Source organism: Haliotis cracherodii, unplaced genomic scaffold, assembly GCF_022045235.1.
Source record: "Haliotis cracherodii isolate W230 unplaced genomic scaffold, xgHalCrac1.p SCAF_8, whole genome shotgun sequence".
In the NCBI taxonomy this organism is placed as follows: Eukaryota; Metazoa; Mollusca; class Gastropoda; order Lepetellida; family Haliotidae; genus Haliotis; species Haliotis cracherodii.
The window spans coordinates 37,618,654-37,646,125 of record NW_027266341.1 but is presented as its reverse complement, the minus strand read 5'-3'; the positions used below and the strand labels follow the sequence as shown (position 1 = coordinate 37,646,125).

The window sequence follows — 27,472 nt, the reverse complement described above, 5'->3', positions numbered from 1 at the left end:
GTACGGGGGGAGGGTGTGTGTGTGTGTGGGGGGTGTGTGTGGGGGGGTGTCGGTTGTAAATTAAAAATAAACTTAGAGAGCATTTAACTGTTATGGGGTTTGTCTACATATATCAAGAAAGATGCCCAATATACACCAACTCAGATGAAAATGGTATAGATAAGCTTGAGCAGAAGCCATTATAGTTTTACCATCACTTTGGTAATTGGTAAATTGTATTTTGAGAGGTGACTTAAAAGCTCGTATCAGAACTTTAGACGACTTCATTCTAGATGATAGTTCCAATTATCTCCCTTTACCTGAACAACATACGCCTGATTAGTTTAATCTTGATCGATCTACATGTGATAATATTAATGAACTGTTATGGATACTCACTGATTGAACTGCAAAATGTTTCACATGCATACTATAAACGGTAAAAACATATCTGGTATTCTAAGTAAGTAAACCTTCGTGGCACACTCGGCTACACGTTTTGTGGACAGGTTTCTAGCGTCAAGTCAGATGTTTACCAACATAGTCTACTTTAAAGTATAGTCTCGTACAGCATCGGACCACGTGCACATGCCTATTGTGTGTAGTTCGAAACATCAACAAGGAGTATAATGACAATGTCCAGGCTTAAAGGCTAGCTTGTGCGCCAAGGTACAAATCTTGTGATGCTGATATTACAAATTATCTTAAAGAACTACCGGCGATGGATTACATTCATAAATTCCTTAAAGTTTCCAAGAAGATGTCAATGTGGCAATAAATTATATGGAATACATCCTGAATTCTGTAAGTTCAGTCTTTTAATATCCTATATAAAACCACTTTTCAATAAGATAATAAGATTGAGGACACCGCTCTATGTGAACAAGGGAGATATATTTATGGATATGCAGCTATTTCGTTTCGTTTCGCGTCGGTGTAGTTATTAACACCGTTATCAAGCAAGTGATGTACAAAAAAGTGAAGTAGGCAGGTTTCATATAATATTATGTGGATAATTAATGTTTATACAAGGTTGAATGACGATACGTCACATTTCTGTACATCACTTGCTATCATATCTGTGTTTTGGTTAGTCAAGAGCCTCATCTTCTAGATGGCATTTCTTTTTCTCTTATATTTCATACTGGACGCGAGTGATATTATGTTGTCAGACATACGTGTTAGAAAAAACTGTCTTAATCAATCAATGTCCTGGCTTGTTCAAAACAACCTCAGCTCTACGTCTGTCGTGAGTCTGTGTTAAGGTATGGGAGTTACGATCGCCTTAGCGGTTAGATCGCTTTGTAACAACGGCATCCAGGTGTATACGAGGGACGAATGTCGATGTAAGGAGTTCTGTAATACTTTGAATTCTCACTTGATACTTGTGCAGAAGTATGGCCAAGCTTTGTTACAAGCTGCCTCTACATTGAAGTGGAATGCTACGTCTTCTTAGAGATGTTTAACGGGAAAATCGTATAATATAGAATAACATAATAGTAAACAGGGGGCCCGGCGAACACTATAAAGGTACAGGATGTGTAAAGTTCAGCTTCTTTAATCATTTTCGAAATAGATATACAATCACTAGATATGCGTGTAATTCACTGTAGAAAAAACCGCTACATTACTTTGAGAGATCACTTGATAACATTCAATTATTTTGGAAGCAAGTTAAATTCATACACATGTGTTGTATATATTAGCCCAAAATTGGTACGTATATCTTCAAGAATTGTTTGAATGAAGTTTATGATGCTATGGATAAAGCTGCACCTCATAATGAACTGGAGTCCGCAATTAAAGAACAAGAAATACTTAATGGTATACTATCATCACAGAAGGGTAAATCATCAGGTATAAATACTGGAAGTGTTCACATCAACATGTTAAATAAGTACTTCATTCGATGGGACTTGTTCAACAGGCCAGTTTCCACGTGTTTTGGAGTAAAAGTGTGATGGTAATTCAAGTTTTTGAATGGCAAAAGATATTATCGTAATAACTACAGGGACACAAGATTAATTTGTGTTTTTGAAAAGAAATCGTCAAGAGTAACTAACTGTAGATTAAAACCTTCGTCCAAAAATACTAACAAAATATGTAATAGACAAGCAGGTTTTTACGCCCGGACATACATCAATTGATTACTTGTTCACACTGACTGCTGGTATAGAAGAATATTTTAAGTATCTTTAAATTTAACAAGAGCAGTGTCAAATTTGACGTCAAATGGAAACGGTCACTTTTAAATCTTCTTAATGTGGCTTGGACATGGGGAAAATTCCTCTGATAATATACTTCAAAATAAGTAATTAAAAAAATAACCCCATCATTCTGCGTGAATGCGAAATAAGTGGTCATCAAATATTACGTGTACAGGTACAAATACTTGGGCTGTCTCGAACCTGTGACTCGGTCGCTTTGACTTTAGAATTTTATCTCGAAGTGGGCATTTGTCACATCAACAGCTTCGATAAGTGCAAATAAGCAATTCACATAGTTGTTGGAAATTCTCCCATATACAGGCTGTGGAATCCTGAATAAAGAAAAAAACAGAGATCTCTTGTCTAATTTGGTTTCGTCCACAGAAGTCATGGGCATTAAGTGCAAACAGACATCTGTCCCTGACATTTTATTGTATGTTTTTTAATGTGTTTTTTTTTATATAAATACCAACTCCACGTGCAACTCATTCAGCTGTTGTCGTTCCTACACGTAATACATGTACACATGTACACATGGACATTTGTCACAATTTAAAATCTGTTGGGCATCTGCTTTTGAGCAGAACATTAACATACTTAAAATGATCGTGAACACATTATACCTAATAATATGCACTTCGTTTATGTCCGCCAATAGCCTTTTATACAATAAACTTTTGAAAATGAATTTGAATATTCACCTGATCTAAGCTTGTTGTATATAATACAGGTACCAGCTGCCCAGGAGGAAAGTTCGGAGACACCTGTAGCTACTCTTGTCACTGTACTCTGCCCTGTAACCAGACAACTGGAGTCTGTAACGGTACATGTGACCGAGGCTGGTTTGGTGGGAATGGGCAAACTTGTCAGAGAGGTGAGTTTTCTTGCCACAAGTGTTAGTGTGAGAGAGAGGTGGGGGGGGGGGGGGGGGGGGGGGGGGGAGAGAGAGAGAGAGAGAGAGAGAAAGAGAGAGAGAGAGAGAGGCGGGGGCCTTCTACGATCTGACTTGCGTCTTATGTATATAAGTGCCCAGCGTCGACGGGATACCAATCTGAAAACACTGACAACAGCTCTCAATACAGCCGCAGCTCTCAATACAATTTTCCATATATTTTCACATTCAAGATATTCGACAGTAACTTTATGCAAGATATTCATAGGTGCACTGAATTATTATAGGTCCTGTTATTTATTGCTACTGCCAGTTATTTGGCCTCTTGTGGATGTAAGCTTAATCATATTTGTTTCAATATAATGTGGTAACTTTTCAATGATCTTGTGTGGTTAATTACTGATGTGTTTCAACATAGGGAATCAGCTCGTAACAACACGCTGTAAAACATTGAAAATGTTTCAAAGCCTTGCATCCCATTTTTTCATCGAAAAAGATGACACGACACTCAACCCATCTGTAGTTTGTATATTAAACCTTTCAGAGTCTACCACTAGTTATAGCTATTTTAAAACTACACGGATGTTGACACCATAACGCGACTGATCACATGATGTTTGAAATGGTTTGAAATTAGATCTTTGATATTTTAAACAGAAGTGTGTGTCCTTTGGGATATATCCTTCAAACATTCACAATTTCCTCATGTCTGTAACAGTAATACCTAATTAATTGTGCAGATATCACTTATCTGTTGGATCCACCAAAATCAATTTCCTAGGATTTAAGTAGAATCTTTTTCCTCATACAAATTACAATGTTAAAGTTAATTTATCTTCGTACTTGTTGGTACAAGAGAACGTTGCCTTCAACAAGACAGCATCTTCGCCCCAAACTGACCATGGACATAAAGGTTGGACTGCAGACAAAGCTGTGGATGGGAACCGGGACCAGGATGTGCTCCACAACTCCTGTTTTCACTCTCATTCTACGGCACCTAATCCCACGTGGACAGTGGACCTGGGACAGCCGTACAGGATACACGACGTCAGGATATACAACAGGGCAGATTGTATGTATCAGTTGGGACAGCGTTGATTTTGCAGGATATTACAAAAAATGTTAGTACACGCCGATCAGGAACAACGTGTGTCTGTCACATTTCAACTAAATGTGCTCACATGGTCTTATTTGACGTAAGATGATAGGTGAACTGTATCATATCAAGTGCCATGTGATTAGCTATTTGTTATTGTTCAAGAGCACATTGCACCCTGCGTCAGTAAATCATTTCTTTCATTGCATGATTTAGATATTCATTTGATCAGGACTGCTGTCCTCTCCCTGAGTAACTTCAGCAGCCCCACGCCCGGCGTCACCTGCTACACCTTCCCCCCTGACGCACCTCAAACACCCGACAGCGTGTACGACATGACGTGTGACGGCACAGGGAGATACTTCACCATCACACACGGCACAGGGCTAAATCTGTGTGAGGTGGAGATTTATGGTATGGATAATTGCTCATTACAGTTAACTGTGCCTTTTGATTAGCATATATTTGATCTATATATAATACTAAAGCTCGGAACTTAAAACATTAATTTCACGAGTGACATATTTTCCATAATCACTCGTACCTCATGGGTTATTCTGTAAATATCCAATGACTGGGACTTTTGTCATGTTTGTTCTCTTGAAGTGAACGTAAAGTGAAAACATTGATTGTGATTCTCCTTCATGAAAGTACTTAATCGGATTCAAAAATATATCTATACGCGGACTAAAGCTACCGGCACAACGATGCAGCAGTGCGTGACAAAGGCTTTCATTGGCTGATATGATGCCTTGTTTCAGCGTTTACTATATACTCCTTCTTGTGATGCTAATCAGCAATACAGATACGCCAGGAAGCAACCTAGAGCAAATCTAGAAGTGTTGCTATTTATGTTAATCAAACATTGTGGGCACTGTAAACGGAGGATCAGAGAGAAACAAAGCCCTGTAATGTGATTTATAGAAACTGGCAGACTGGCCAACGCCCAACCAGTGAAATTGCGCAGCGCGTCAAACACCGGACTACGTTTTAACCCAAGTGGTAGATTATTTGTTCGGGGACGATTTCAATTGTCATTTTCTTATCCTCTCTTTATGCTGTTTTCAAATTAAATGTTGGTCAAGCATTTGCAGAGTACGGGGGAAGGGCTTATTGTGCAAACAGCCACCATATATGAAGCCTCTATATATAAAGTCTCTGCCTTTGCTATATTTTCGTTTCAGGCTTTTGAAGGGATGGACAGTACTGTAGTGGGAAATTTTACGCGCCGCTTTTGGTGTATTAAATACGATATTTGCATTAACGATGTCACAGTCTGTCCAATTCTGCAACGGATTTCCCTCTCAGAACACTTTAAGATTTCTCGTAGAAATAGAATGCAAAGCTCTTACAAAATAGCCAGGATCTCAACTGACAAGGTATGAAGTTTTAACATCCTTAGCTACGTTTTAAATGGGGCGAATTTGAACAAAATCTTAAAAATCCTACAGTCATCAATTATTCTATATCGATTCTTTTACTGATTCTTTTGAATACAAACGGAGTTTCAGTTTGAAGACTTTGTCTTGCAAAAAGAAATCAAATATGTACCACATTACCACTTACTCATGAAAATCTTGCAAGATATCAGAGGTGGGGTGAACTGAGGTTGAACGCCACGTTCACGATAATTGCACTTATATAGCGACGTGCATGCACGTAAGCGTGCGTGCATGTGTGCATTCGTGTGAGTGTGTGGCTGCTTGTACGTGTCCTGACTTATGCTGATGTAGTTGTGCTCGCCCACTGAGATACCATACCACAGTTTAACATGAAAACCCCCACTCAGACAGTATACTGACTCAGAGCCGACCAGTCTTTGTTTTAGACAGATGTGATACAAGTGAGGAGATTCAGTCAGTAGGGTGAGTTCTGGAGACTGTAGACCAGGGTGGCAGGGAAACAGGTGTGATACAGGTGAGAAGATTCAGTCAGTGGTGTGTGTCCTGGAGATTGAAGGCTAGGGTGGCAGGGAAACAGGTGTGATGCAGGTGAGAAGATTCAGTCAGTGGTGTGTGTCCTGGAGATTGAAGGCTAGGGTGGCAGGGAAACAGGTGTGATACAGGTGAGAAGATTCAGTCAGTGGTGTGTGTCCTGGAGATTGAAGGCTAGGGTTGCAGGGAAACAGGTGTGATGCAGGTGAGGAGATTCAGTCAGTGGTGTGTGTCCTGGAGATTGAAGGCTAGGGTGGCAGGGAAACAGGTGTGACACAGGCGAGGAGATTCAGTCAGTGGTGTGTGTCCCTGAGACTGTAGACCAGGGTGGCAGGGAAACAGGTGTGATGCAGGTGAGGAGATTCAGTCAGTGGTGTGTGTCCCTGAGACTGTAGACCATGGTGGCAGGGAAACAGGTGTGATGCAGGTGAGGAGATTCAGTCAGTGGTGTGTGTCCTGGAGATTGAAGGCTAGGGTGGCAGGGAAACAGGTGTGAAACAGGCGAGGAGATTCAGTCAGTGGTGTGTGTCATGGAGACTTTAGACCAGGGTACCAGGGAGACAGGTGTGATGCAGGTGAGGAGATTCACTCAGTTTTTGAGACCGGGTGACACTGATGGGGCAGGATATGCTCACCTTTCCGCAAAAATCTGTAAACAGCACTAGTTCATAGTGATTCATAAACATATGCTTATTATATTCTTGAAGTCGTAAAATGTTTCAGTAGAAATCTTTTCATTATTATAGAAATGTTTTTGTTGCTTCTATTTACAGTTATTGTATGTTGAGGGGCAATAGTGTAAACTATGAAATTTTAAATGATTTATTTCGTGAGACCTATGAGTCTGTATTTCAAAGCCTACATACATAGCAAACATTCTGACAAAATCATAACATTGGTTTAAAAAAGACACATTTGAGCCCCCAACATGTTTTTAAACTTAAAACGGATCGCAGAAACACAACATAGAAGAAAAGGGTAGCCGTAGTTGCGCTGTCAATATCAAGTTAAAGATGTGTATTACATTTATGGCCTCCAGCCAATAAACATAGGATTTACATATAAAATGTTTCGAAAAAATACCTATTTTTAAATAGCATGTTTGACGTATAAAGAAAGATGTAAAGTGACAGCATCCTTTTTGAAGAGAGGTACAAGGTGCCTTGACAGAAAGCGTGCTGGTATAAACGTATTTCTTAGATCACAATAAAAAGAACATACAATAGTAACGTGTAATTCATTTTCTATAACTAAATGACATAATGGGCACAACCTCTTCTAAGTTTCAATGGACATTTTTCATGCCCTTGCCTCTATAGTTGAAAGGATTGATATTTTGGCATTCCAATTTAACCAAACTCATTAGTCAAACTAAATAAAGTTTGGTTGTCAAACCGTGAGGTCACAGAACCCTAAATGATGAACATCAGAGGCCGCAGATGTAATCACAGTTTGGTAGGAATTAAGGAACAACTGGACAAACACTTATTATATTTGATGAATTAATTTAGAATTTTCAGCCCTTACCTCGAGACCTATGTTCATTACTGGGTTACAGTTTGAAAAATAAATAGTTTATAATAAAACAGAACGATAACGTTCTGTCTTGGAGTTCTACAAATAATAACAACAACTGCAAAAGGGACAGCATAAACATGCGTGTATTAATATTTTGTAATGTGTTCATGCCATCTATGTTCAAACACTATGTTAAATATTATTGAGCCATCGTAAAATGTGCTGCTGCCTGATGATGGCTTTCGTTTCAGATTCATGGGAAAGCTTGTTCATACATTTACACAATAAACATTTAGAAACAAATACCTCAAATGTTATCCTTTAACATTTAAGACTTGATCTTATAACAAGTCATCATCCTGCAAAATAGCAATGACCTTTTTTAATCATATACTACATTGTGAAAGACAGTTTTCCGAAGTTGAGAAGAGTGATATTTCATTGCAGTGAGGATAACACTTAATATTTCACTGCAGTGAACATAATACTTGATATTTTACTACTGTGAACATAACACTTAGACGGAACTATTGTCATACAAGAATTACCTCCCCCCAAATTGTCTCCCTTTATAGTAAGTGACTGGCCCGCACACAAACTGTTGACTTCCTTTTAAAGCTCCACATTGACAAGGCAAAATAATGACAGATTACTATTTATGTGGTTAGGGTTGCTTCATGCTGTTTGTTCTTCACTTGAAAATATTTCGTTATAAACTGTAAATGTCGCTTTTAAACTCGTCAATCGAATGTAACTTGACCAGCGTGTATTATTTTTGGTTGAAGTTGATTTTGGATATAATCATATCTATTTGGATGATACAGAAAATTCGTGACCTTAATAGGTTTTGTTACTTTTGTTTATTTTTTTAAAGATTTTGCAAACACGAAACTACTTTTTTAGTCATAAATACAAGGGTTGTGAACCGTCCCTGTTTGTTAGGTATGGAGAATGTACGTTTCAAGCTTTTATATTAGTAATGAAATAGTTATATTTTCCCGTAGACAACTACACAAAAAGTCTGTAATAACTAGGATAGGATACGAAGATGTCTCGAGGTACATATTTTCACTCGTTGCTCCTCCGTCACTCGATGAGAGAAACATGATATTTCACTCGAAATCTCCTCTAGGTAATGATTTACGATTTGGTGATTGCTCCACAGTGTGCTCAAAAGGAAGCTATGGGCCGAAGTGCAGCAACATTTGCACAGATAGGAATTGTGCAGGAGACTCGCCATGTGATCACGTAAGAGGGACATGTGTTTCTGGGTGTAAAGCTGGATGGATGGGTGACGACTGCATAGAGGGTGATTATCATAGTTTCATTTTTTTTAGAGATTGAAACATGTCGAAAGTGTAGTCAAATGTTAGACCTACCGACTCTCCTTCATGAGTGACTTAACATACTATTCCAGCCATAAAAAAAACATTTAGCACTGTAGTTTTGCAATGTGTAAATGACATGGTAACTTCTCCACAGTGTGCGCGAATGGAAGCTATGGACAGAAGTGCAACAACTCTTGTATTGACAGAAAGTGTGCTGGAGACTCGCCCTGTGATCACATAAACGGGACATGTGTTTCCGGGTGTGCACCAGGGTGGATGGGTGAAGACTGCAGAGAAGGTGACCATCTGAATAACCATTTTAACGTTTTACTGACAATCTTTCAACAGTGTTATTAGCCTTTAAAACATGTGGTCGTATAAGTAATACTTGTGAAGAAAGAATATATATATCTGTAGCATACAGTGATGTATGGTACCAGTGAGAACTGTTTGTATATAAGCGAGGTTTGAGATATAAAAACACCATTCATTAAAATAATGTACTTTGAAATCAAGCCTTTATATCGAGTCGAATGGAAACTGTTGCACCCGATCATATTTGCAAGAAGATGAGGGCTGCATAAGTTTTATTCCACCTATATGACGTTTGCTTCAATCAATTCAGTCTGGACCAGGAAAACTATTAACTAATAGAGGGAGCAATGTCTCACGCCATCGGGTACGATGTCCGGCTGTCAATCAAATCACCGAGCATTATCACCCTCTCATGGTCGCCACATACGACAAGCATAGGTTGCGGGGACATGTATGAAGAAAACATATTTAACATAAATAGGCCAAATGTACCATCATGAAATTCGAAAGAATGTATCATTTTGTCCAAAATCCACGTGTGTTCTACAATGCATATGACAGAGATACTAATTGATACTACTATATATACATGTTGAAACACAACTTATCAACCAAACACTATGTTCAACTCTATTTCACCCCTGTATGGAGCCTGGTCATGGCATAAGTTTGAGATGAACAGAAACAGATTGTTCATACATTGCAAACAATACCGATTTAGTAAACATGTCACCTTCTGTTTATTCTGTTTTAACTCTTGCAAGGCCTTGAACTATATTTGACAGTATTTGAGCCGGTGTTAAATACGTTTTAACAGATAATAATCATAACAATATATAGCAATCTATTTTTGTACTGTGTTCATGACATTAGGATTGCTCCGCAGGGTGCTCAAATGACAGCTATGGACAGAACTGCAGCCACTCTTGTACTGACAGGAAGTGTGCGGGAGACTCGCCATGTGATCACATCAGAGGGACATGTGTTTCCGGGTGTGCGCCAGGGTGGATGGGTGAAGATTGTAGGGAAGGTGACAATCTGAATGAATATGTTAACGTTTTACTGACAATCTTTCAACAGTGTTCTTAGCCTTTAAAACATGTGGTCGTGTAAGTCACTCTTAGTGCATACAGTGCTGTACCCAACAAGAAATAATACTATAAAAAAACATTCATTAAAATGTATGCTTTAAAACAGGAACATATTATAACCTGCTCAAAACAATGTTTATTTCGAGCTGATTAGAAATCACACAGAACGTTTTGTGGATAGATTTTGTATTACAGCCAATCTTTTTTGTGTTGTAGCCAATCATATTAAGCAAGAACAAGGTTTTGATTTGCATCAGCAATATTTCAACAATATGACGTTTGCCTGTTGATGATTGAGTCTGGACCAGACAAACCAGTAATTGGTTATAAGGACGCAATGTCCCACGATGACAAGCAGTCACTAATAAAAGCTATAAAACCATTTCCATAAGCATAAGAAATATCGATTTTGTTTAAATTCTACAAATGACTAAAATGCATATTAATATGATTTTGAATTTGATAATAAGCATAACAATAATTAGCAATAAATTTGTAATATGTTCGTGACATTGTGACTTCTTCACAGCATGCTCAAATGGAAGTTATGGACAGAACTGCAGCCACTCTTGTACTGACAGGAAGTGTGCAGGAGACTCACCATGTGATCACATAAACGGGACATGTGTTCTCGGATGCGAACCAGGATGGATGGGTAGCGACTGCGGAGAAGGTGTTTATCGTTATTTACCTTTTGAGTTAAACATAGGAACACATATATCGAAAGTGTATTTCTCGATGTGTTGGGTGAGTTAACATTGACAGTCGCATTGGCATTATTCCAGCGATATAACACCTATCAAAAATGATGAGAATATTCACTGTTTATATCTTGGATAGTCTAAAACATATGTAACATATTGAGATGAACTATTACTTAAATCCATTTATATTGTCTATGTCGGGTACAACTCATATGGCAGTTTAATGTTTCCACGATAATGTTCCAGTGTGTAACGCTGGACGTTACGGGGCCAACTGTGACAAGACATGCGCCTCCAGACACTGTGTGGGGAACTCTTCCTGCAACTCAACAGGGCACTGTGACACCGGGTGTGAGACAGGGTGGACAGGAGCGGACTGTACAGGTAATGATGTTATATCACCAGGGAAAAAGTGCGTAAAGAGCGTGGCAGAGGGTCAGATAGACAGATATATACATGCATATCGGAAGAGGTTATATACACATGTATCATATTGATTTCATATTGACTTTTGGTGTAATCAAATGGACAATTAGCATGTTCTATTTACAAGTGTACACTTGACAAAGTAGACACAAATTATGGATAACAACTTCTTTAATACTGTAAAGGCGACGTTTAGGTATAGATCCTTATACAGTTGGCAAGCAAGACTGAATGAGACACATAGTACAGAATATATATAGTATGTGGAGGAATAACAGTAAGAACAATAGCATACATGAGTGGGAAAACTTGAGTAAGTAATGGCAACAGAAGGATGATGCTGTCAAAACATGATGGGCAGCAAACACACAGGTGGAAGCTGTCCACATACGCCGCCACAAGCCATCAATCAACTGAGATCAAGGCTATTTCATCCCATCCCTCAGACGGTTCCTTTGACCCGGGTTCAAAACGCACGGGATTCGGCATCCAGATCAACAAACCCCAAAAAGAAACAATCTCATATAGGCTCCCAAATAATCAATCAATTTTCACAGCCGAATTAATGGGGAAAGGAAAAGCCCTGCACAGCGATTAAGTAAGTAGACACCAAAAAACCCTAATCCTTTCAGACTCATTAAATGGGCTCCAGGCCATCAAAAAGCAAAAACACAAAAAGTGTCCAAAACTAATACAACAGATAATTAAAAGCGCCAATAATCTATGTAAACTAGGTTGAGACATAGAAATAGTTTGGATCCCTGCACTCGTTGTTGTGTTTGGCAACGAACACGCAGACAAAGCAGCCAAATCAGCACTAAAACAAGAAGAAGTAAACATCAACCAACCAATATAAAAAAACGAAATAAAAAGTATCACAAAGGAGAAAATATTCCAAAAGTGGCAATATAACTATCAGAAATCTGATTGCAAACTAAAACACCTGCTACAAAAGCCACTCAAAAAACCAAATGTCCATCATAATATCAAAATAAATGACAGAGTATAACTAAACTACAAACAGGCCACGCTAAGTAAAACTCCCACCTACACCAAATAAAAAAACATCAAAACGGTAAATGCCCCCAGTGCAACTTAGAAGAAACGCCTGAACATGTAATACTATGTTGTACACAATTCCAGCAACTCAGAACAACACACCAAACCACACTAAATTACAACAATCAAATGACACTAGCAACGGTACTAAACCCCCTAAATTACTTAAAAACCTTTAAAGCAATAGGCATATATCTAATCAAAACAGGCCCACTTGGCCGCATTTAAAAATAAAAGTACAACAAACAAGCTGCCAATAAACCCTAAAATTCTAAATCTATAAAAACACACAAACTCCCTTTAGCCCCCACCCCCTCCCTTCTCCACCATTTGCATGGCATATCTCAAAATTCCAAATTTGTTCTCAAAATTAAGTAGGCAACCCTAGAAAGCCCCACCTAGGTTCCCTCATCTTTTCGGACATACCCTTTTCGACCAAACACCAAATGGTCTGGCGGGCCCGTGCACGAAATACGCATATGTCGGAAAGCGCACGTTAGATTCATAATTTAAGTAAGTAAGTAAATCATTCGATCTTGCTTGACAACGGTATAAGTCGCCTTTACAGTATTAAAGAAGCTGTTAACCATAAATTGTGTCTACTTTGTCACCTTCAACTCCTAAGTAATGCCTATCAAACAATTGTACACTTGCTTACAATTAATACATAGTTTAGCATAAGCAGCTTCAGATGACTTCATCCCACTTTTTAACTGCACTCCCAATATATATCATGCATATTAAAAAGACGAAACTTGGCAAAACTGTTCATAAAGATTGAAATTAAAATGTCAACTGTTCTTAAAGTAAAACACAAGACTAGTCTCTGAGAAAATAGCATCACAAGTCAGTATCTCGTGTGTCCGCCATGTGCACTGATGAATGCCGTGCAACGTCGATACATGGAATGGATGAGGCGGTTGATGAAGGCCATAGGCACTTGAGCCCACACTGTGAGGAACGCCTGACGCAGTTCAGCTGCAGTTGTCGGCCTTGGTCGGACGTCATTCAGCCGTCTTTGAATCTCGTCCCACGGGTGCTCAATGGGATTTAAATCGGGACTGAGGGCAGGCCACTGCAGGTTTGGATGCCATTCTGCTGTAGAATGTCTTTTGTTGCTCTCGCAGTGTGGGCACTGCTGAAACTCGTGCTTTCACCCCACACCATGATACTCGGACCACCCCACGAGTCTCTCTCAACAACACAATCATCCAAATAACGTTCCCCACGGCGTCTGCAGATTCTCTCTGCCATCTGCTGTTGAGAAACAGTAACGGCTCTCGCCAGAGAAGAGGACTCTTGTCCACTGCTGGTGGAGCCAGTGCTGGTGCTGTGTTGCCCACTGAAGACAGTTCCGGCGATGACATGGTGTCAGAATGGGTCCTCGGTGTGACCTGTGACAGTGGAGGTGTCTGCTCGTCAATTGTCGACGCACGGTGTCCGCACTAATGTGTCGCTGGTGTCTCCATGGTCTGTCCGCAGCATCTTGAAGATGCTGTCGCACAATCTGACGATCCTGACGTCGGTGGTGATCCTTGGTCTTCCACTACGTGGTTGTTCATCTGTAGTGTTGGTGGTCTGGTACCGTTGCTTGGGCCTGTTTATGGTCCTAATGTTTACAGTTATCAATTATCTTAGTTTTTCACATACTAACCTCGTTCTTTCTGCAAAAGTTTTAACAGTACTTATGTACACCCCCGCATAGACAATTAGATTTCTCTTACCAATGTACAGATGTTCAGGCGACACTGACTTGTTACTACATCTAAAAGTAGTGATCGATATCACATGGTAGTTTAACTGCCACTTCTTTGCCATTTTCTGAAACGTTTAGGAGCATTTGACAACCTGTTGTGTAACAGCTGATCAAGGTCGTGTTATCTGCTGACAGTATTCCTGGCATGGGCATTGTCCCCATGGGAGACATAGTCCACAACCGGAACTGCTTAGCTCATGAAGTAAATCGTTGAGTAAAGAGCCATACTGATATGACACAACTCTGATCTACACTCTGTTTAACAGGGAAAACATCAGATTTGAAGCCGCCAAAGCTACCACATTAGCACATAGAACTGTAAAATAGACGTAGAATTCTCCATAATTTACCATTGATACCAAATTTATGTAATTTATAAAAGTGACCGTCAAATCAAACACGATCGTAGGCTTTCTCGTTATCGATAAAGGCACAATAAACTGGTTAGGTTTTTTTCGATAAAAAATGAAATACCTTCTGGAAGAGTGAGGGTCGCCGTTTCAGCACCAGCTTGTTTCCTAAATCGAGACTGTAGGAGGTGAGGAAAGGCTACTTCGTCACTTTCGTCAATGTTTTGATTCTGCTGAGAAGCATTCTTTCGAAAAGCTTACTTGTGACTGAAGTTAGTGTTATGCCCCTGTAGTTAGATGGATCACTTTTACTTTCTCCTCGCCCCTTATGTACTGGTAAGATTTCGCCAATATGATACACTTTGAGTATATATATTCATGTTTAATAATAGCAGTGAATAATACCATATTATGCTTTAATAAAGGTTGTCCCGCGTACTTAATATGTTCTTATATCTTAGATAGTCTAAAACGTATGTAAGGTCTTAATATGAACTATTACTTTAATCCCTTTATATTTTCTATGTCGGGTACAACTCATATGACATAAGTACATAATTACCTATCGCACGTTTGTATCATTTTGTTAGGTTGTTGCACTCAAGCTATTCAAGCTATATGACGACCGCCGGTAAATCATGGTCTGGACCATTTGTTGTATATATGTTGCATGTATGCTTATAACGAACTACGGTTATTACGAACTAAAATTAGTGGTCCCCTCGAGTTCGTTATAACCGTAGTTTACTGTATATGTGTTTATGAGTCACTATCAAAGAGTGATGATACCAGGTGTTCGCTACAAATGTGAGCGTATCATTCCCCATCAGTGGCACCCGTCACAAACACATGCAAAGGCAAGTCAGTTGTTCACCTGAAAAGAGTAGGGAACATCTGATAAGTCAAAATCGGGAATTGCATCTGACATAATTTGTTTTACTGAGGCCGTATATGTTGTAACCTTGATCAAACAATTTCTGAGCAAGAGTCGTATGACGATCTTTGAAATCTTGGTAGAAAGTGCATGTTCGACTGTACCTCAAAAGTTGCAAAATGTAGACACAAAGGGCAAGAGCTGTATGAATATTGTTTTACAAAAAGGGAAAGTTGACTATTAGACAGTTGAAGTCATCCTTCTTGTAATACAGTCCTGTGACTCTGAATCATTATGCTCAGATCTAAATATGAAACAGATGAAGCTATATCACTGGTCTCCTTTATTTCCAGTTCAGGTGGATAAATCAGTGGAAGGGAATTGGCTATTTGACCATTATTGAACGATATCAGATCACCAATATACCTGAAGCTTAGGTTAAACTTCTTGGCCAGATTACCTTGTTTTGAAGCATGTCACAAGCTTTGAATGTTTTTCATCTTACAATGTTTGCATGTCTGACATATTTTTTATAAACATTTTCGTTTCTTTGTGTATATGTTATACTTGCAGTACAAACCCAAGCTTCTACCTCCCCGGCTGTGCCTGTCGCGGCAGTTGGTGGTGCTGTGGGCGGCTTTGTCCTGTTGGTCCTGGTGCTGGTCCTCCTCCTCATCATCATCTGGTCAGTTTCCCCCGCCTGGAAACATTGAACTAAATTGCTCATCAAAGTGTAAATAGGATACTTGTGACCATGTGCTTTTACTTGCCTTTGCAAGTGTTTGTGAAGGGTGCCACCTGTGGGGCAGATGCGCTCAGCTTTTCATTACTATTTGATAGTGATTCATAAATGCTCATGATATTGTCTGAATCTTATAATCGACTCTGCTTTATACGGATATTCTATTGGATATGGAAAGGGTTTTTTTCGCTTTATTTAATTAATTATTTATAGGAGGAGAAGAAACACAGGGAATAAGTCTCCAGTATTTGATGAGACGTCCCCAAGGAATAGAAAGCTCCAAGGTAATGATATGTTTGTCATCCAGCTTATGCATTATGGCCATTGTTGATTAACTTTCGTATTATATATATTAGTTATATTGCAGTTGATACTGTTTTACAGTCGTGGTAGCGCTGAAGATATGATGTCGATTGGCATACACACAGCTTTTAAACTTGCTAGGTACGTGTCAATATTGACAAGATTTGTCATGGTGTATTACATGCGTTCTTTGATAAAAGTTACTCTTCTGCTGTTCATGGTTTCAGGTGATGATAACGTTTACATGAATGTTGGGTTAGAGGAGAACGAGTCCGTGCCCACGAAAGGACACACTCTGACAATTGGTGACAAAGATCACGGCCATCCAGATCATCCACAGGAAGCTGATTCCCAGAGTGCGGCCAACCAAGAGGAAGTTAACATACATCCGAAGGGGGAAGCAGTACCGGGTGTCTCAGGATGTAACTATTACAACTTGGGCGACCTTCGTCACGTGATTGCATTGCCTTCTCTTGAGGCAAGAGTACGTGAAATTGAAAATAATCCCCAAGAGGCATTCGAGGTAAAGTTGTGTTTTATTGAAGGACAAATGTCTGTATAGCAGTCCTCTTCCTCAAACCAGTGTGGAATGTTGAGAAGGATAACGATAATACAAGTGCAGGTCATTTATTTCTGAGTAAAAATAATAAACAAATAACAAATAATCCCATGCAGGATAAATGCACAGATGTTTATAGTTGTTATCGTACGAAAAGTTTTACATGTTCTTTTCAGTTGACGGTTTTCGTGAACAGTGTTTTCCTCAAGTTCTTTTCAGTTTGCCAAGATCACGAATTTTGTGAACAGTATTTTGAGCAGGTTCTTTTCACATTTGCTAAGATGTCGGTGTTTGTGAATACTAGTAGTTAGTTACTCTGTATGTCTTAGCGCTTGCCAGACGGATTTACCCACAGCTACGGAGAATCTCAGAAGGCAGGGAACAAAGGGAAGAACAGATTCAAGGGATACTATCCATGTGAGTATGATAAGACATGCTTGCCTGTCCACTTGTTAAATATAATATGGGTTCCTCCTGAACACGCAATGTTCCATTTCCTAGATGACTACAACCGTGTGGTGTTGCACGACGACAGTGACGGCAGCAGAGGCGACTACATCAACGCCAGCTACCTAGATGTGAGTTTTGATTTTTCATTATTTAAATAGCATGGTTATGAAGTTGTTTTCTCGTTCTTGTCCTTGTTGAGGTTACATACCAATTCCTGTAATACAGTAGTACCATGAGCCCATGTTATGGAAATACACACAGTAAATGTCCACTGCTCGTGTGTTACATTCAAGCATACAATTTAGAAGTGAACTTAAAACAAAACATTCTAGTTATGAATAACATCGTTTTTATCATGTCTCTTTCAGGGATATAAAACTGATAATCGATACATTGCAGCACAAGGTAGTACAAATGCTTATTGACAACAGTCGAGAACCCGACATTTGAATAAACGCAATTGATAACAACATTACCATTATCCAATAAATGTGTGTCAGTCTAGATGTATACATTCAGTGTGAGGTAACGGCTTTATACGTTTTGATATCTATAACCACACGGTGTATTGTTTAATCAAATAACAGTAGCTGTGTCATTGTCAGAATGATATTTAAGTCAGAATGATATTTAAGTAACGATAATAACGCTTGTCATAGGTCCCTACAAGTCGGACATTGTCGAGGATTTCTGGAGGATGATTTGGCAAGAAGGTTGCACGTCTATTGTCATGGTAACAGGGTTGGTGGAAGCCGGCAAGGTAGGACAGGATTTGTTTTAATCATGAGTGGTTTGGGGAAAATGTTTAGAAATTATTGTGTGAATTTTGAACTTAAGTGCTTTGGCGAATCTTCAGTGCAATATCTCAATAGCTCACGTTACTTATTTATAACCTATTTCTATACAGACAATATTTAATCATATAATAGAGCACAGCACTGAACACATTCCCCACATTGGCACGTTGTTTACATTGGTTCACAGGTGAAGTGCCTACAGTATTGGCCTTCGGAGAAAGGACCAGAGAAGTTTGGTGACGTTATGGTTACGGTGGAAACAGAGACACGACTAGCCAACTACACCATCACCAAGTTGGCTATTGAGAATGAAAAGGTGGACGTGAATCAGTCTGTACATCCTTGGTCATTAGCATTAGTTATATTTTCATTCTAGACATTGGAATCGGGTTTGATATACATGATAGAAAAGAAATAAACACAAGACTACAGGTACAAAGGGAATAACTTTGAGAGACATACATGAGTAATGAGAAAGTAACATGTTTTTATATTTACTGTTTAAACTGTTAAAACGAATTAAACAACTACCCAAATTTCATGTAACAATCATTGAATAAATGTAACCAATGTGTGTGTGTGTGTCTGATTGTACTATGATTTTAGGCGGAAATCATAGTGCTAGCCCACTGAAATGCCATGCGGCAGTTTAGCATGAACACCCCGCTCAGACACAGTAGACTTTACTCCGATTCGACCAGTGCTTGTTTTAGCCCCTTATTGCCGTGCGCTGGGGATCAAACACTAAACCTATGATATTACATTGTTTAAATATCCCTTTGGGACGCTTTTGACATATTTCAGGAAAGCGAGAGACGGGATGTCTACCACCTTCACTTTACCAGCTGGCCAGATCATGGTGTTCCGGACACTGCTGCCCTGCTGGACTTCATGTGGAGGGTCAAGGTCATATATGGACAACAAACAGAGCCGATAATCGTTCACTGCAGGTGAAAACACTACACCGATAAAAGGGATGCCTCTGTTTTCATGTATCTATCTATGTCTATACATCTCTACATGAAATTCACTATTTTGACTTGAACCATATGACATTTCTTACGGAAAGGGTTTGTCGGATTTATATACACTTGTGTGTATCCATTGCACTGATTAATAAAACGTTACATGTGGCAATATTTAATTATGCCGAAAGCCTTTTTGTAAAGACACTCATTCGATCTTCACTGACCCTAAGGAGAACAGAACATATCAATTGCAGACTATTGTATAGACAGAGAAGATGTAGCTGAAACAGAATTTTACCACAGACAACGAAACACGTGTTCCTGTCTAATAATGTGTAGAACCAATTAATCCTCCCCTTACCATAATTCGCATGCTTCAGTTGATTTACTGTCTCTTGTACTCAGTGCTGGTATAGGTCGGACAGGGACGTACATTGCTGTCGAGAGTCTTGTGGAACAGGCTAAGACAGAGGGCGTTGTAGACGTCGTCAGCTTCGTCTCCAACATGAGAGGGCAGAGGAAGAACATGATTCAGACAAAGGTGAGTACATGTAGTCGTGGTTTCTTATTTTCTACTACATGTTATGACACAAGGGTCATCAGAAATTGTTTCAATGAGAACTTTAAGGAATGCAAATACAACACTTTCATTTTTTTGTTTAAAATCGTCCTAAATGCCGATATCTAAAAGTCACAATGGCATAAATTAACTTATTTTCTCTGAGCATCTGTGTTTCTCTCGTAAAATACAATTCACGATTTATTTTATACTTCAGTGTGAGTGGTCCGAAGTTAACAAAAGTGTTTTTTTCATTGATGTGAACATAACACTTGATATTTCACTGCAGTGAACATAACATTTAATATTTCACTGCTGTTAAGAAAACACTTTGATGGAACTATTGTCATACAAGGGTTAAATCCCCTCAAAATATCTCCCTGTATCGTAAGTGTCTGGTCAGTACACACACTGTTGACTTCCCTTTTACTTTAGTTGATCATTGACAAGGCAAAAAAATACTTAACCAACCAATCTTTCGCTTCCGACAGCGGTCTCGTAAAAGACTTTTTGGTTAAAGTTGATTTTGTATATAATCATATTGATATTAATGATACAGAGACCCAAAATAAATTTCTTTTTTTACTTTTGTTTATAGTTTTGAGATTTTGCAAACACAAAACTACTTTGTCGAAAATACAAGGGGTGTCTGATAGGAAGAATTTACGTTTATAGGTTTTACATTTGTTAGACAACTACACAAAAAGTATATTTAAAAAGGATATTCCATGTGTCTCGTGAAATATCCTCTATTTATTATTGTCATATAAATGTACGCGTTTCTTGGATTATTTTATGTGTTACAATTGCTGCAAAATGATAATAATATCTATTTGAAAGAATCGAATATTATATCATCGTGATGTAACTGAAACACATTTCAAAGCAACGTTACGCCCATCTGTCTCATTATGGTATTGACTGTAGTAATTATTTAAACACTTCTACACCCTCCAGGAGCAGTACCTGTTCGTGTACCAGGCGGTGGCGAGGGCGGTGACAGAGGGTGACACGTCATTGGATTGTGACGTCATCAAAGATATGAACCTGGATGACGTGTCAGACTTTGCTATGGGAAATAGGACTGTTCAACAACATATCAAGGCAGGGGTTAAAATTTATATCTGTGATGTTAATCATTCTCGATCATGATGGCTTTGGAAAGAAATGTTGCAATAACAAATAACATATCATACATGCATTAGAAACGCCAGATAACGAATCAAGTTACTATTACTACATGCTAAAACCTATTCATTCTTTTGCAGGTCTTGCAAAGTAAATTTCAAGGTATGCATACATCCATTTCAATATAGCTAATAAAATCATTTCATGTTGTGACATGTTAAATGACAGGCTAAATGTTATCCATCTAGTTGATACGAATTGGTGACATTATGTTCAATAAGAAACAAAAATGTATCTGATACTTTTGTTGTGACGATGAACACATGGTTTGTCATATTTGATCTTCTTTATGGATCTAGGCAATGCCAATTCTATTATAAACTGATGCATGTTAGATAGCTCTGAAACTGATTTGTAATTTTCCTTCTTCAGTATGTTTTCGAGGTAGTTTGTTGAAGGTCATTTATGACCACCGCCTTGTCATGTTTCACTGATGTACCTTGACGCATGTAATTGGTCACGGTTCTTAGTTTAAAACTTGGCGTCTTGAACTAAGCATCGTCCTGTGTACCATACAGAGTGTTCTCCAAAGGACCCAATGGAGACATTGCCAGCTTTAAGAAAATTGTTTCAATTAATGGAAAAAACTTATGATGATGGGTTTGAGATTCGTTCGATTATATTTCGAGGTTTTTCAGCACCAAACCCGTCCTCGAGGGTTTCACCAAAGTGTTAAATGTCTAAGACCTGCATCACTGCGGGCTTTCTTCCTACACCAAGCTGTTACACCGTGATATAACTGAAACCCTGTTCTAAGCATTGTACTAGTATGCTCTTAGTCTGCATGTGATTCGCTTCCAGACCAACCTGACGATTCATCCTTAACGACTGTACCAGTAAGTACATGTACTCCCCTATATGGCAGACTTATTGTCAACACACCTGTCATTGGTATGCCCTGAAGTAAATCATATCTCATCCAAAAGATGTTCTTAGTTTTTAACCGAATATTTAATAAACGAAGAAAACAGAGAAAAATAGATTGTGTGTGCGTTAATTACTATATATTTTTCATCTCGTATATACTCTTCAAATGAAATCACATTTCCGCTTCAAATTCATCAATTTTCTTTTATATCCTCCAGTCATATACATCGCGGAATGGTTTCGTTATCATGACGTCACATCCGAACAAAGAGGAAGTGTGGGAGACACTTTACAATAGTGACTGCCGAAGTATATTCACGTACTCGACACATGATCAGGTTGGTTAAAATTAGATAAACATGTAACAGGTGCATGTGTTTTCATATTATAAGCTATCAAGTGTTTAAGCTTTACTGCTTTTAGTTTGAAGAGGGGGAAGGGCATGTAGGAAATGAATGCATCAAATTGTTTTGGTATAGTGTATGAGTGTAACTATATTTCTCTGTAACATAAAACCAACGGATGAATGTGGTATCCTTTGGGGGGTTTTCGGGCAAATATAAAAGATGGGATAGAGACATTTACCACCTTCAGGATTTAATACAAACATGGCTTCGCCCTTGTCTATCACTCATCGAGTCTTTATTGATCATCGGAACCTTGAACACATTACTTTATAAGTGTTACCATTATAAAAATACAAGTCTAAGATACCGAACAACAGTGTCTGACAAGGGCGTAGCGGAGGTCTCGGAGTTTAAAGAACTTTGTTCACATTGATTAATTAATTTTCACATATTTGCTTGCAGTGATTTCCAGAATTAAAACAGTGGGATTTGCCTTGTTCCATTTTGTCGTTATATAAGCCATCTCACTGCATTTGTTAACTTTATCACAAACCAGGCAGACGGGACATCGCATTAATTGGAGTAACTCCTCGTTGGCAAAGGGAAATTACTCTAGCGGGAGGATGGATGACATAAAAAATAATAGCAGCTACGCCACTGTCTAAAGCACTTGGATTTTGGAAGTTTCAGTTGGAACTATATTAACTGTTGTCATTATCCGAGTGACTAATCACTGATCGACCTTGTGACTAATATATCAATGCGTATATTCCCGCAAAACTGGCTCTTGTTTAAGTACTGCCTCTGAGTGCCGAAAAAAACTTTTTTTCAGGATATAAATTTAAGAATGACATTGTATGAAAAAAAGGTTATGACGCGTGGCATTTTCTTATATTAGGAATAAACTCGCCACATAATACAGGACATTAGCCATCCCATAGCACACCCGCGTGATCACCTCTATTTACTCTATAACCATGACATAACAATGTAGCAGGGTACATCGTATCTAGAAACTAAATAGACCAACTCATAAATGATTCTCTTTCAGTATTATCTACCAACAGCTGAAACTTCAGTGACAACGAAGAGGTTCGAAGTGACTGTGTGCAGATCTACCCCATTGTCTGACAACATCTTACTGAACACGGTTGAAGTAAGATTAAAGGTACGCGTTCTTAACAAAATAAGTAATCCAGTTCTGTTTTAAACCTTGGTATTTAATTGGTAACTAACCTGGGTCATTTAATCTAAACACTGATGTCCCTATAACATGGATGTTTTACTTTACTGGCTTAATTCATTACTTGTTATTATAAAAGAATATTCTGGGGTAACCGGCTTCTAACGTCATCTTAACTGTGTATAGATAGATTAGGTAAGAACTAACAAGCTTTCTTCAAGCAATCCCATTCTACATGTATTCTTCCAGGATAGTGGCGAGGTCACTGTTATACAACACTACCACAACACCGGGAGTGCACGTGACGCGGAACTTGATTTGCTTATTGATAGCGTTCAGACATGGACCAATGACCCGGAACGAGTCTGCAGCATGATCATTTCTGAGTAAGTATATACGGAACCATCTAAACACTTGATCACCCCAGGGACATGTCCTTTCTGCAACAAAACAACTACACTGTCACCGAATACATCACATGTCTTAAGTACGACTGTGTGTATTTCAGCTGTATGAGCGAGTGTCGACTCCTGGTGCTTCTTGTGAACATCGCCAGCAGACTGCAGGACGACGGTAGAGTGGACGTCATCAACAACATGCGACAACTTTACACTCGTCTGGGAGGTCCACCATTCACAGAGGTAGACGCAGAGATCTTCGCTGATTAGAGACAGTGTAGCCTGCGTGTAGCTTGACTTAGTCATGACATTACTTCGATCCCCGATGGGGTTTGACGTAAAAGAGCTAACACAAAACCTTGTCGGCTGGAAAAGTCAGAATACTGTGTCTGAGTTGAGTATTCATGATACACTGCCGCGTGGTATCTTCGTGCCGTGAGCCAGCACTATAAAACGCCTATTAGTCTGGACCAGTACAAGCAGACACACATGCACACACACACATAGGTAAATGCCCGTCGGTATATAAGTACAATAATCTTAAACACGACGTTAAATCCCACTGCACCTGACATGTCATTGCAGTTTAATAAATATCTATTTTATAATGGATATGGAATCGTTGTTTAGAATATATTGGCACCCTCTGTTTACCATGTTCTCCACTAACATCGTCTGAACACAGCCTGTGTCATAATATCATGTAACCTATTATTCCAGGCTGACGTGAGACTATGTCTGGAGTTTACTCAGCGGCGACTGGAGACACGCGGAGTTTACGCCAACATGTGACAACAAGAACCGAATGTTCCATGGATGCGACTGTATGAAACAGTGGCCTAATGGAAACGTTCAATATTATAGACAAACTACGACATATCACAGCTTACCAATAATCTGTAAGACTGCAACTTTAAGGACATCATACCGTCAATATAAGAAACACACCGGAAGCTCCATCCTTGAAATCCATTTTATTAGGGAAAATAATTTTCATAGTTTTATTTTTGTTACATTCACAATATTTTTATGAACTTGATATTTTGCGTTGTATTATTCATGACCTCTTGTTGCAAGGCAAAACCTGGTTTTCTGGTTGCACTCGTAGCAAATTATTTTTTATGAAATCCATATGCACATCTTTTTTATTTTCTCTTTCCGATTTGTATGTGATATATTGCTGGTAAAGCGAATGAGATTTCTAGATGCACATGGACGTTATTTCTCTATTATATATTATATATATTATGAAAGTCGCAAAGTATAAAAAAACAATTTGATATCTTTGTAAAAACGCAAAAAGAGTGTGCACGGATTTTTTAGAATTTGATATTTATTGCAAAGAGATTGATTTGATTTAACGAAATTACAGAAATATGGACAGGTTCTTACAAATGTTTTGATTCGATTCTTGTGAATACAGATACTGAGTATGCATTTACTTTGTGTTTTACTAGCAAGGTAACTTGGCAGAAGAAAGCTTTTCCAAAAGTTTTAAAAATTTAAACTGGCTGCAATTTAGGTAGCAAATATATTTTGATTGGACAAGCGATGTCACAACATTTCCCAGAATTATTGTGAAATGTCTACAAATTAACACTAAGGCTGGGTTAATGTGTCAGCTAAAACAAATACCAACCATACGTTATTCTGTGTAACCCAGAATCATAACTCTTAGTAGAGTAGACATCCAGTTGTCAGCCTCAAATAAATAAGGCCTCAAATAAAATGTGGATTTTATATGATCACGCAGTTATCATTTCATATACTAAGAATACGTTTACCTCAAATACTTCCGTGGCTTTTCTTTTATTTTTAGGTTTCATTTTCGTTCCATCTTCTATAAGTGAATGGGCGTGAGTTGTAAGTTACTGAAGACATAATTTCATCTGATATTGCTACCGGGGCGTTTTCCATGAACAGCATTACTTGGCATATTCAACGTTTTCATGAGGCACTTCGCATTTCGACACTTAAAATATCACTTACGATGAGTAAGAAAAGGAACGTCTTCACATTATGGATGGAATGCTGACAAAACACGGATCATAATCAGGACGAATCTGTGATGCAAATTCGCGATCAACGGATCCTGGTGCGACTAGGCTCTCGTTCATCCGATTCTAAAGGCATAGGCTACTTGGCAACCCTTTGCTCTTGAAGCAGGAATATAAGAATGAATTACCGAAACGTTTGTATTTATTTTGCCACTGACCTAGAATAGGTATGAAATATAAGCGTCCATTATTATTTATGTAAACTGTATCTGCGAAGTGAAAGTAAAGGATATAGCAATGTTTGTATACATTATGTTTTGCAAACTACGATGATGTACGAATTATCACCACCTCCACCACCACATATTTCGTAACTTCAAGATGTATTTTTGAAACAGAAATCAACCACTTATTCAAATCCTAGTTATATCCATTGTCTGCTGAATCAGTATTCCCTGTCCCCAAAATTTAACCCAGTGATTTGTTTGTGAGAGTTTTGGTATCTTTACCGGCAATAGCATTCTCGTCAAAGTTAAGAGTTTGTTTTTTGTTGTTAAACGCCACACTCAGAAATATTCCAGCTATATGACGGTGGCCAAAGTTAAGAGGCCGCCATGGTCGACCTAACGCCTTTTCCGTTGTTTATGACATGGTCCCGACATGGCTGGGTATACATCATGTTCTGCTTCATTATTATGATATCAATATATAATCCACATCACTTTTCATGCTATATATTCAATCAAGTATAGTTACTTCCCTTGAATAAAGTTTTATCTTTACAACCCTTGAAGGAAAAGAAATTCAAACTGATGTTTTTAATAATCGCCCAGTTCGGGCTTGTTTTAGCCCCTTGATGCCGAGCGCCAGGCAGGGTGACAACAAGTACCATCTTACAACGTCTTTTGACATAACGCGGCCGGAGATCGAACACCAAACCTTCTACTCAAATGGGGTCGGTGGGGTAGCCTAGAGGTTAAAGCGTTCGCTCGTCACGATGAAGGCCCGGGAGCCATTCCCGACATGGGTACAATGTACGAAGCCCATTTCTGGTGTCCCCAGCCGTGATATTGTTGGAATATTGCTAAAAGCGGCATAAAGGAAAATAGAGGAAAAACTTCTATATCAGATAATATTATGACCTTATAACAATTTGGTATTATTGTATAACTATTATTACATTGGTTGATAATTCAGTAGAGTATTGTGATTAAATGTTTCACGGGAGGATAAAGGCTTTTTCATATGAAGTGGGTGATACCGTTCCTATTGTGTCTCATTCAAATTATAGCCAGGAGTTGTATCGCTATCAGTCTTGCTGCATAGTTTATGTGAAAATCAAAATCGATAAAGCATTATGTCATCAATATAAGAGAGAGAGAGAGAGAGAGAGAGAGAGAGAGAGAGAGAGAGAGAGAGAGAGAGAGAGAGAGAGAGAGAGAGAGAGAGAGAGAGAGAGAGAGTATGGCTTTATTGTTTTATTCCTCGGATGTTTTCTTTGTTCATAATTTGATGCAACGTGATGGCCAACATGCCCCTGTAAAGTCCTGGTTGCAGAGATGTAAACAGCAGTACTGCTTGGTTG

General features: G+C 38.7%; 1 protein-coding gene across 1 annotated transcript in view; it reads left to right on the top strand.

Moving 5' to 3' along the window:
- Positions 1-27,270, top strand: part of LOC139449818 (uncharacterized) — a 63,533-nt gene extending 36,263 nt beyond the window's left edge. Inside the window, exons 4-26 of the mRNA XM_071231359.1 lie at positions 3,992-4,150; positions 4,391-4,588; positions 10,156-10,299; positions 10,890-11,033; positions 11,311-11,448; positions 16,115-16,214; positions 16,488-16,555; positions 16,802-17,097; positions 17,463-17,550; positions 17,635-17,711; positions 17,952-17,988; positions 18,243-18,343; positions 18,568-18,696; positions 19,185-19,330; positions 19,754-19,889; positions 20,865-21,011; positions 21,176-21,197; positions 21,897-21,931; positions 22,181-22,300; positions 23,361-23,477; positions 23,742-23,878; positions 24,001-24,133; positions 24,611-27,270. Coding sequence (XP_071087460.1) covers positions 3,992-4,150; positions 4,391-4,588; positions 10,156-10,299; positions 10,890-11,033; positions 11,311-11,448; positions 16,115-16,214; positions 16,488-16,555; positions 16,802-17,097; positions 17,463-17,550; positions 17,635-17,711; positions 17,952-17,988; positions 18,243-18,343; positions 18,568-18,696; positions 19,185-19,330; positions 19,754-19,889; positions 20,865-21,011; positions 21,176-21,197; positions 21,897-21,931; positions 22,181-22,300; positions 23,361-23,477; positions 23,742-23,878; positions 24,001-24,133; positions 24,611-24,682 — 2,744 coding nt within the window. The 3' untranslated portion in view covers positions 24,683-27,270. The remainder of the gene's footprint in view (positions 1-3,991; positions 4,151-4,390; positions 4,589-10,155; positions 10,300-10,889; positions 11,034-11,310; positions 11,449-16,114; positions 16,215-16,487; positions 16,556-16,801; positions 17,098-17,462; positions 17,551-17,634; positions 17,712-17,951; positions 17,989-18,242; positions 18,344-18,567; positions 18,697-19,184; positions 19,331-19,753; positions 19,890-20,864; positions 21,012-21,175; positions 21,198-21,896; positions 21,932-22,180; positions 22,301-23,360; positions 23,478-23,741; positions 23,879-24,000; positions 24,134-24,610) is intronic.
- Positions 27,271-27,472: the final 202 nt, after the last annotated feature.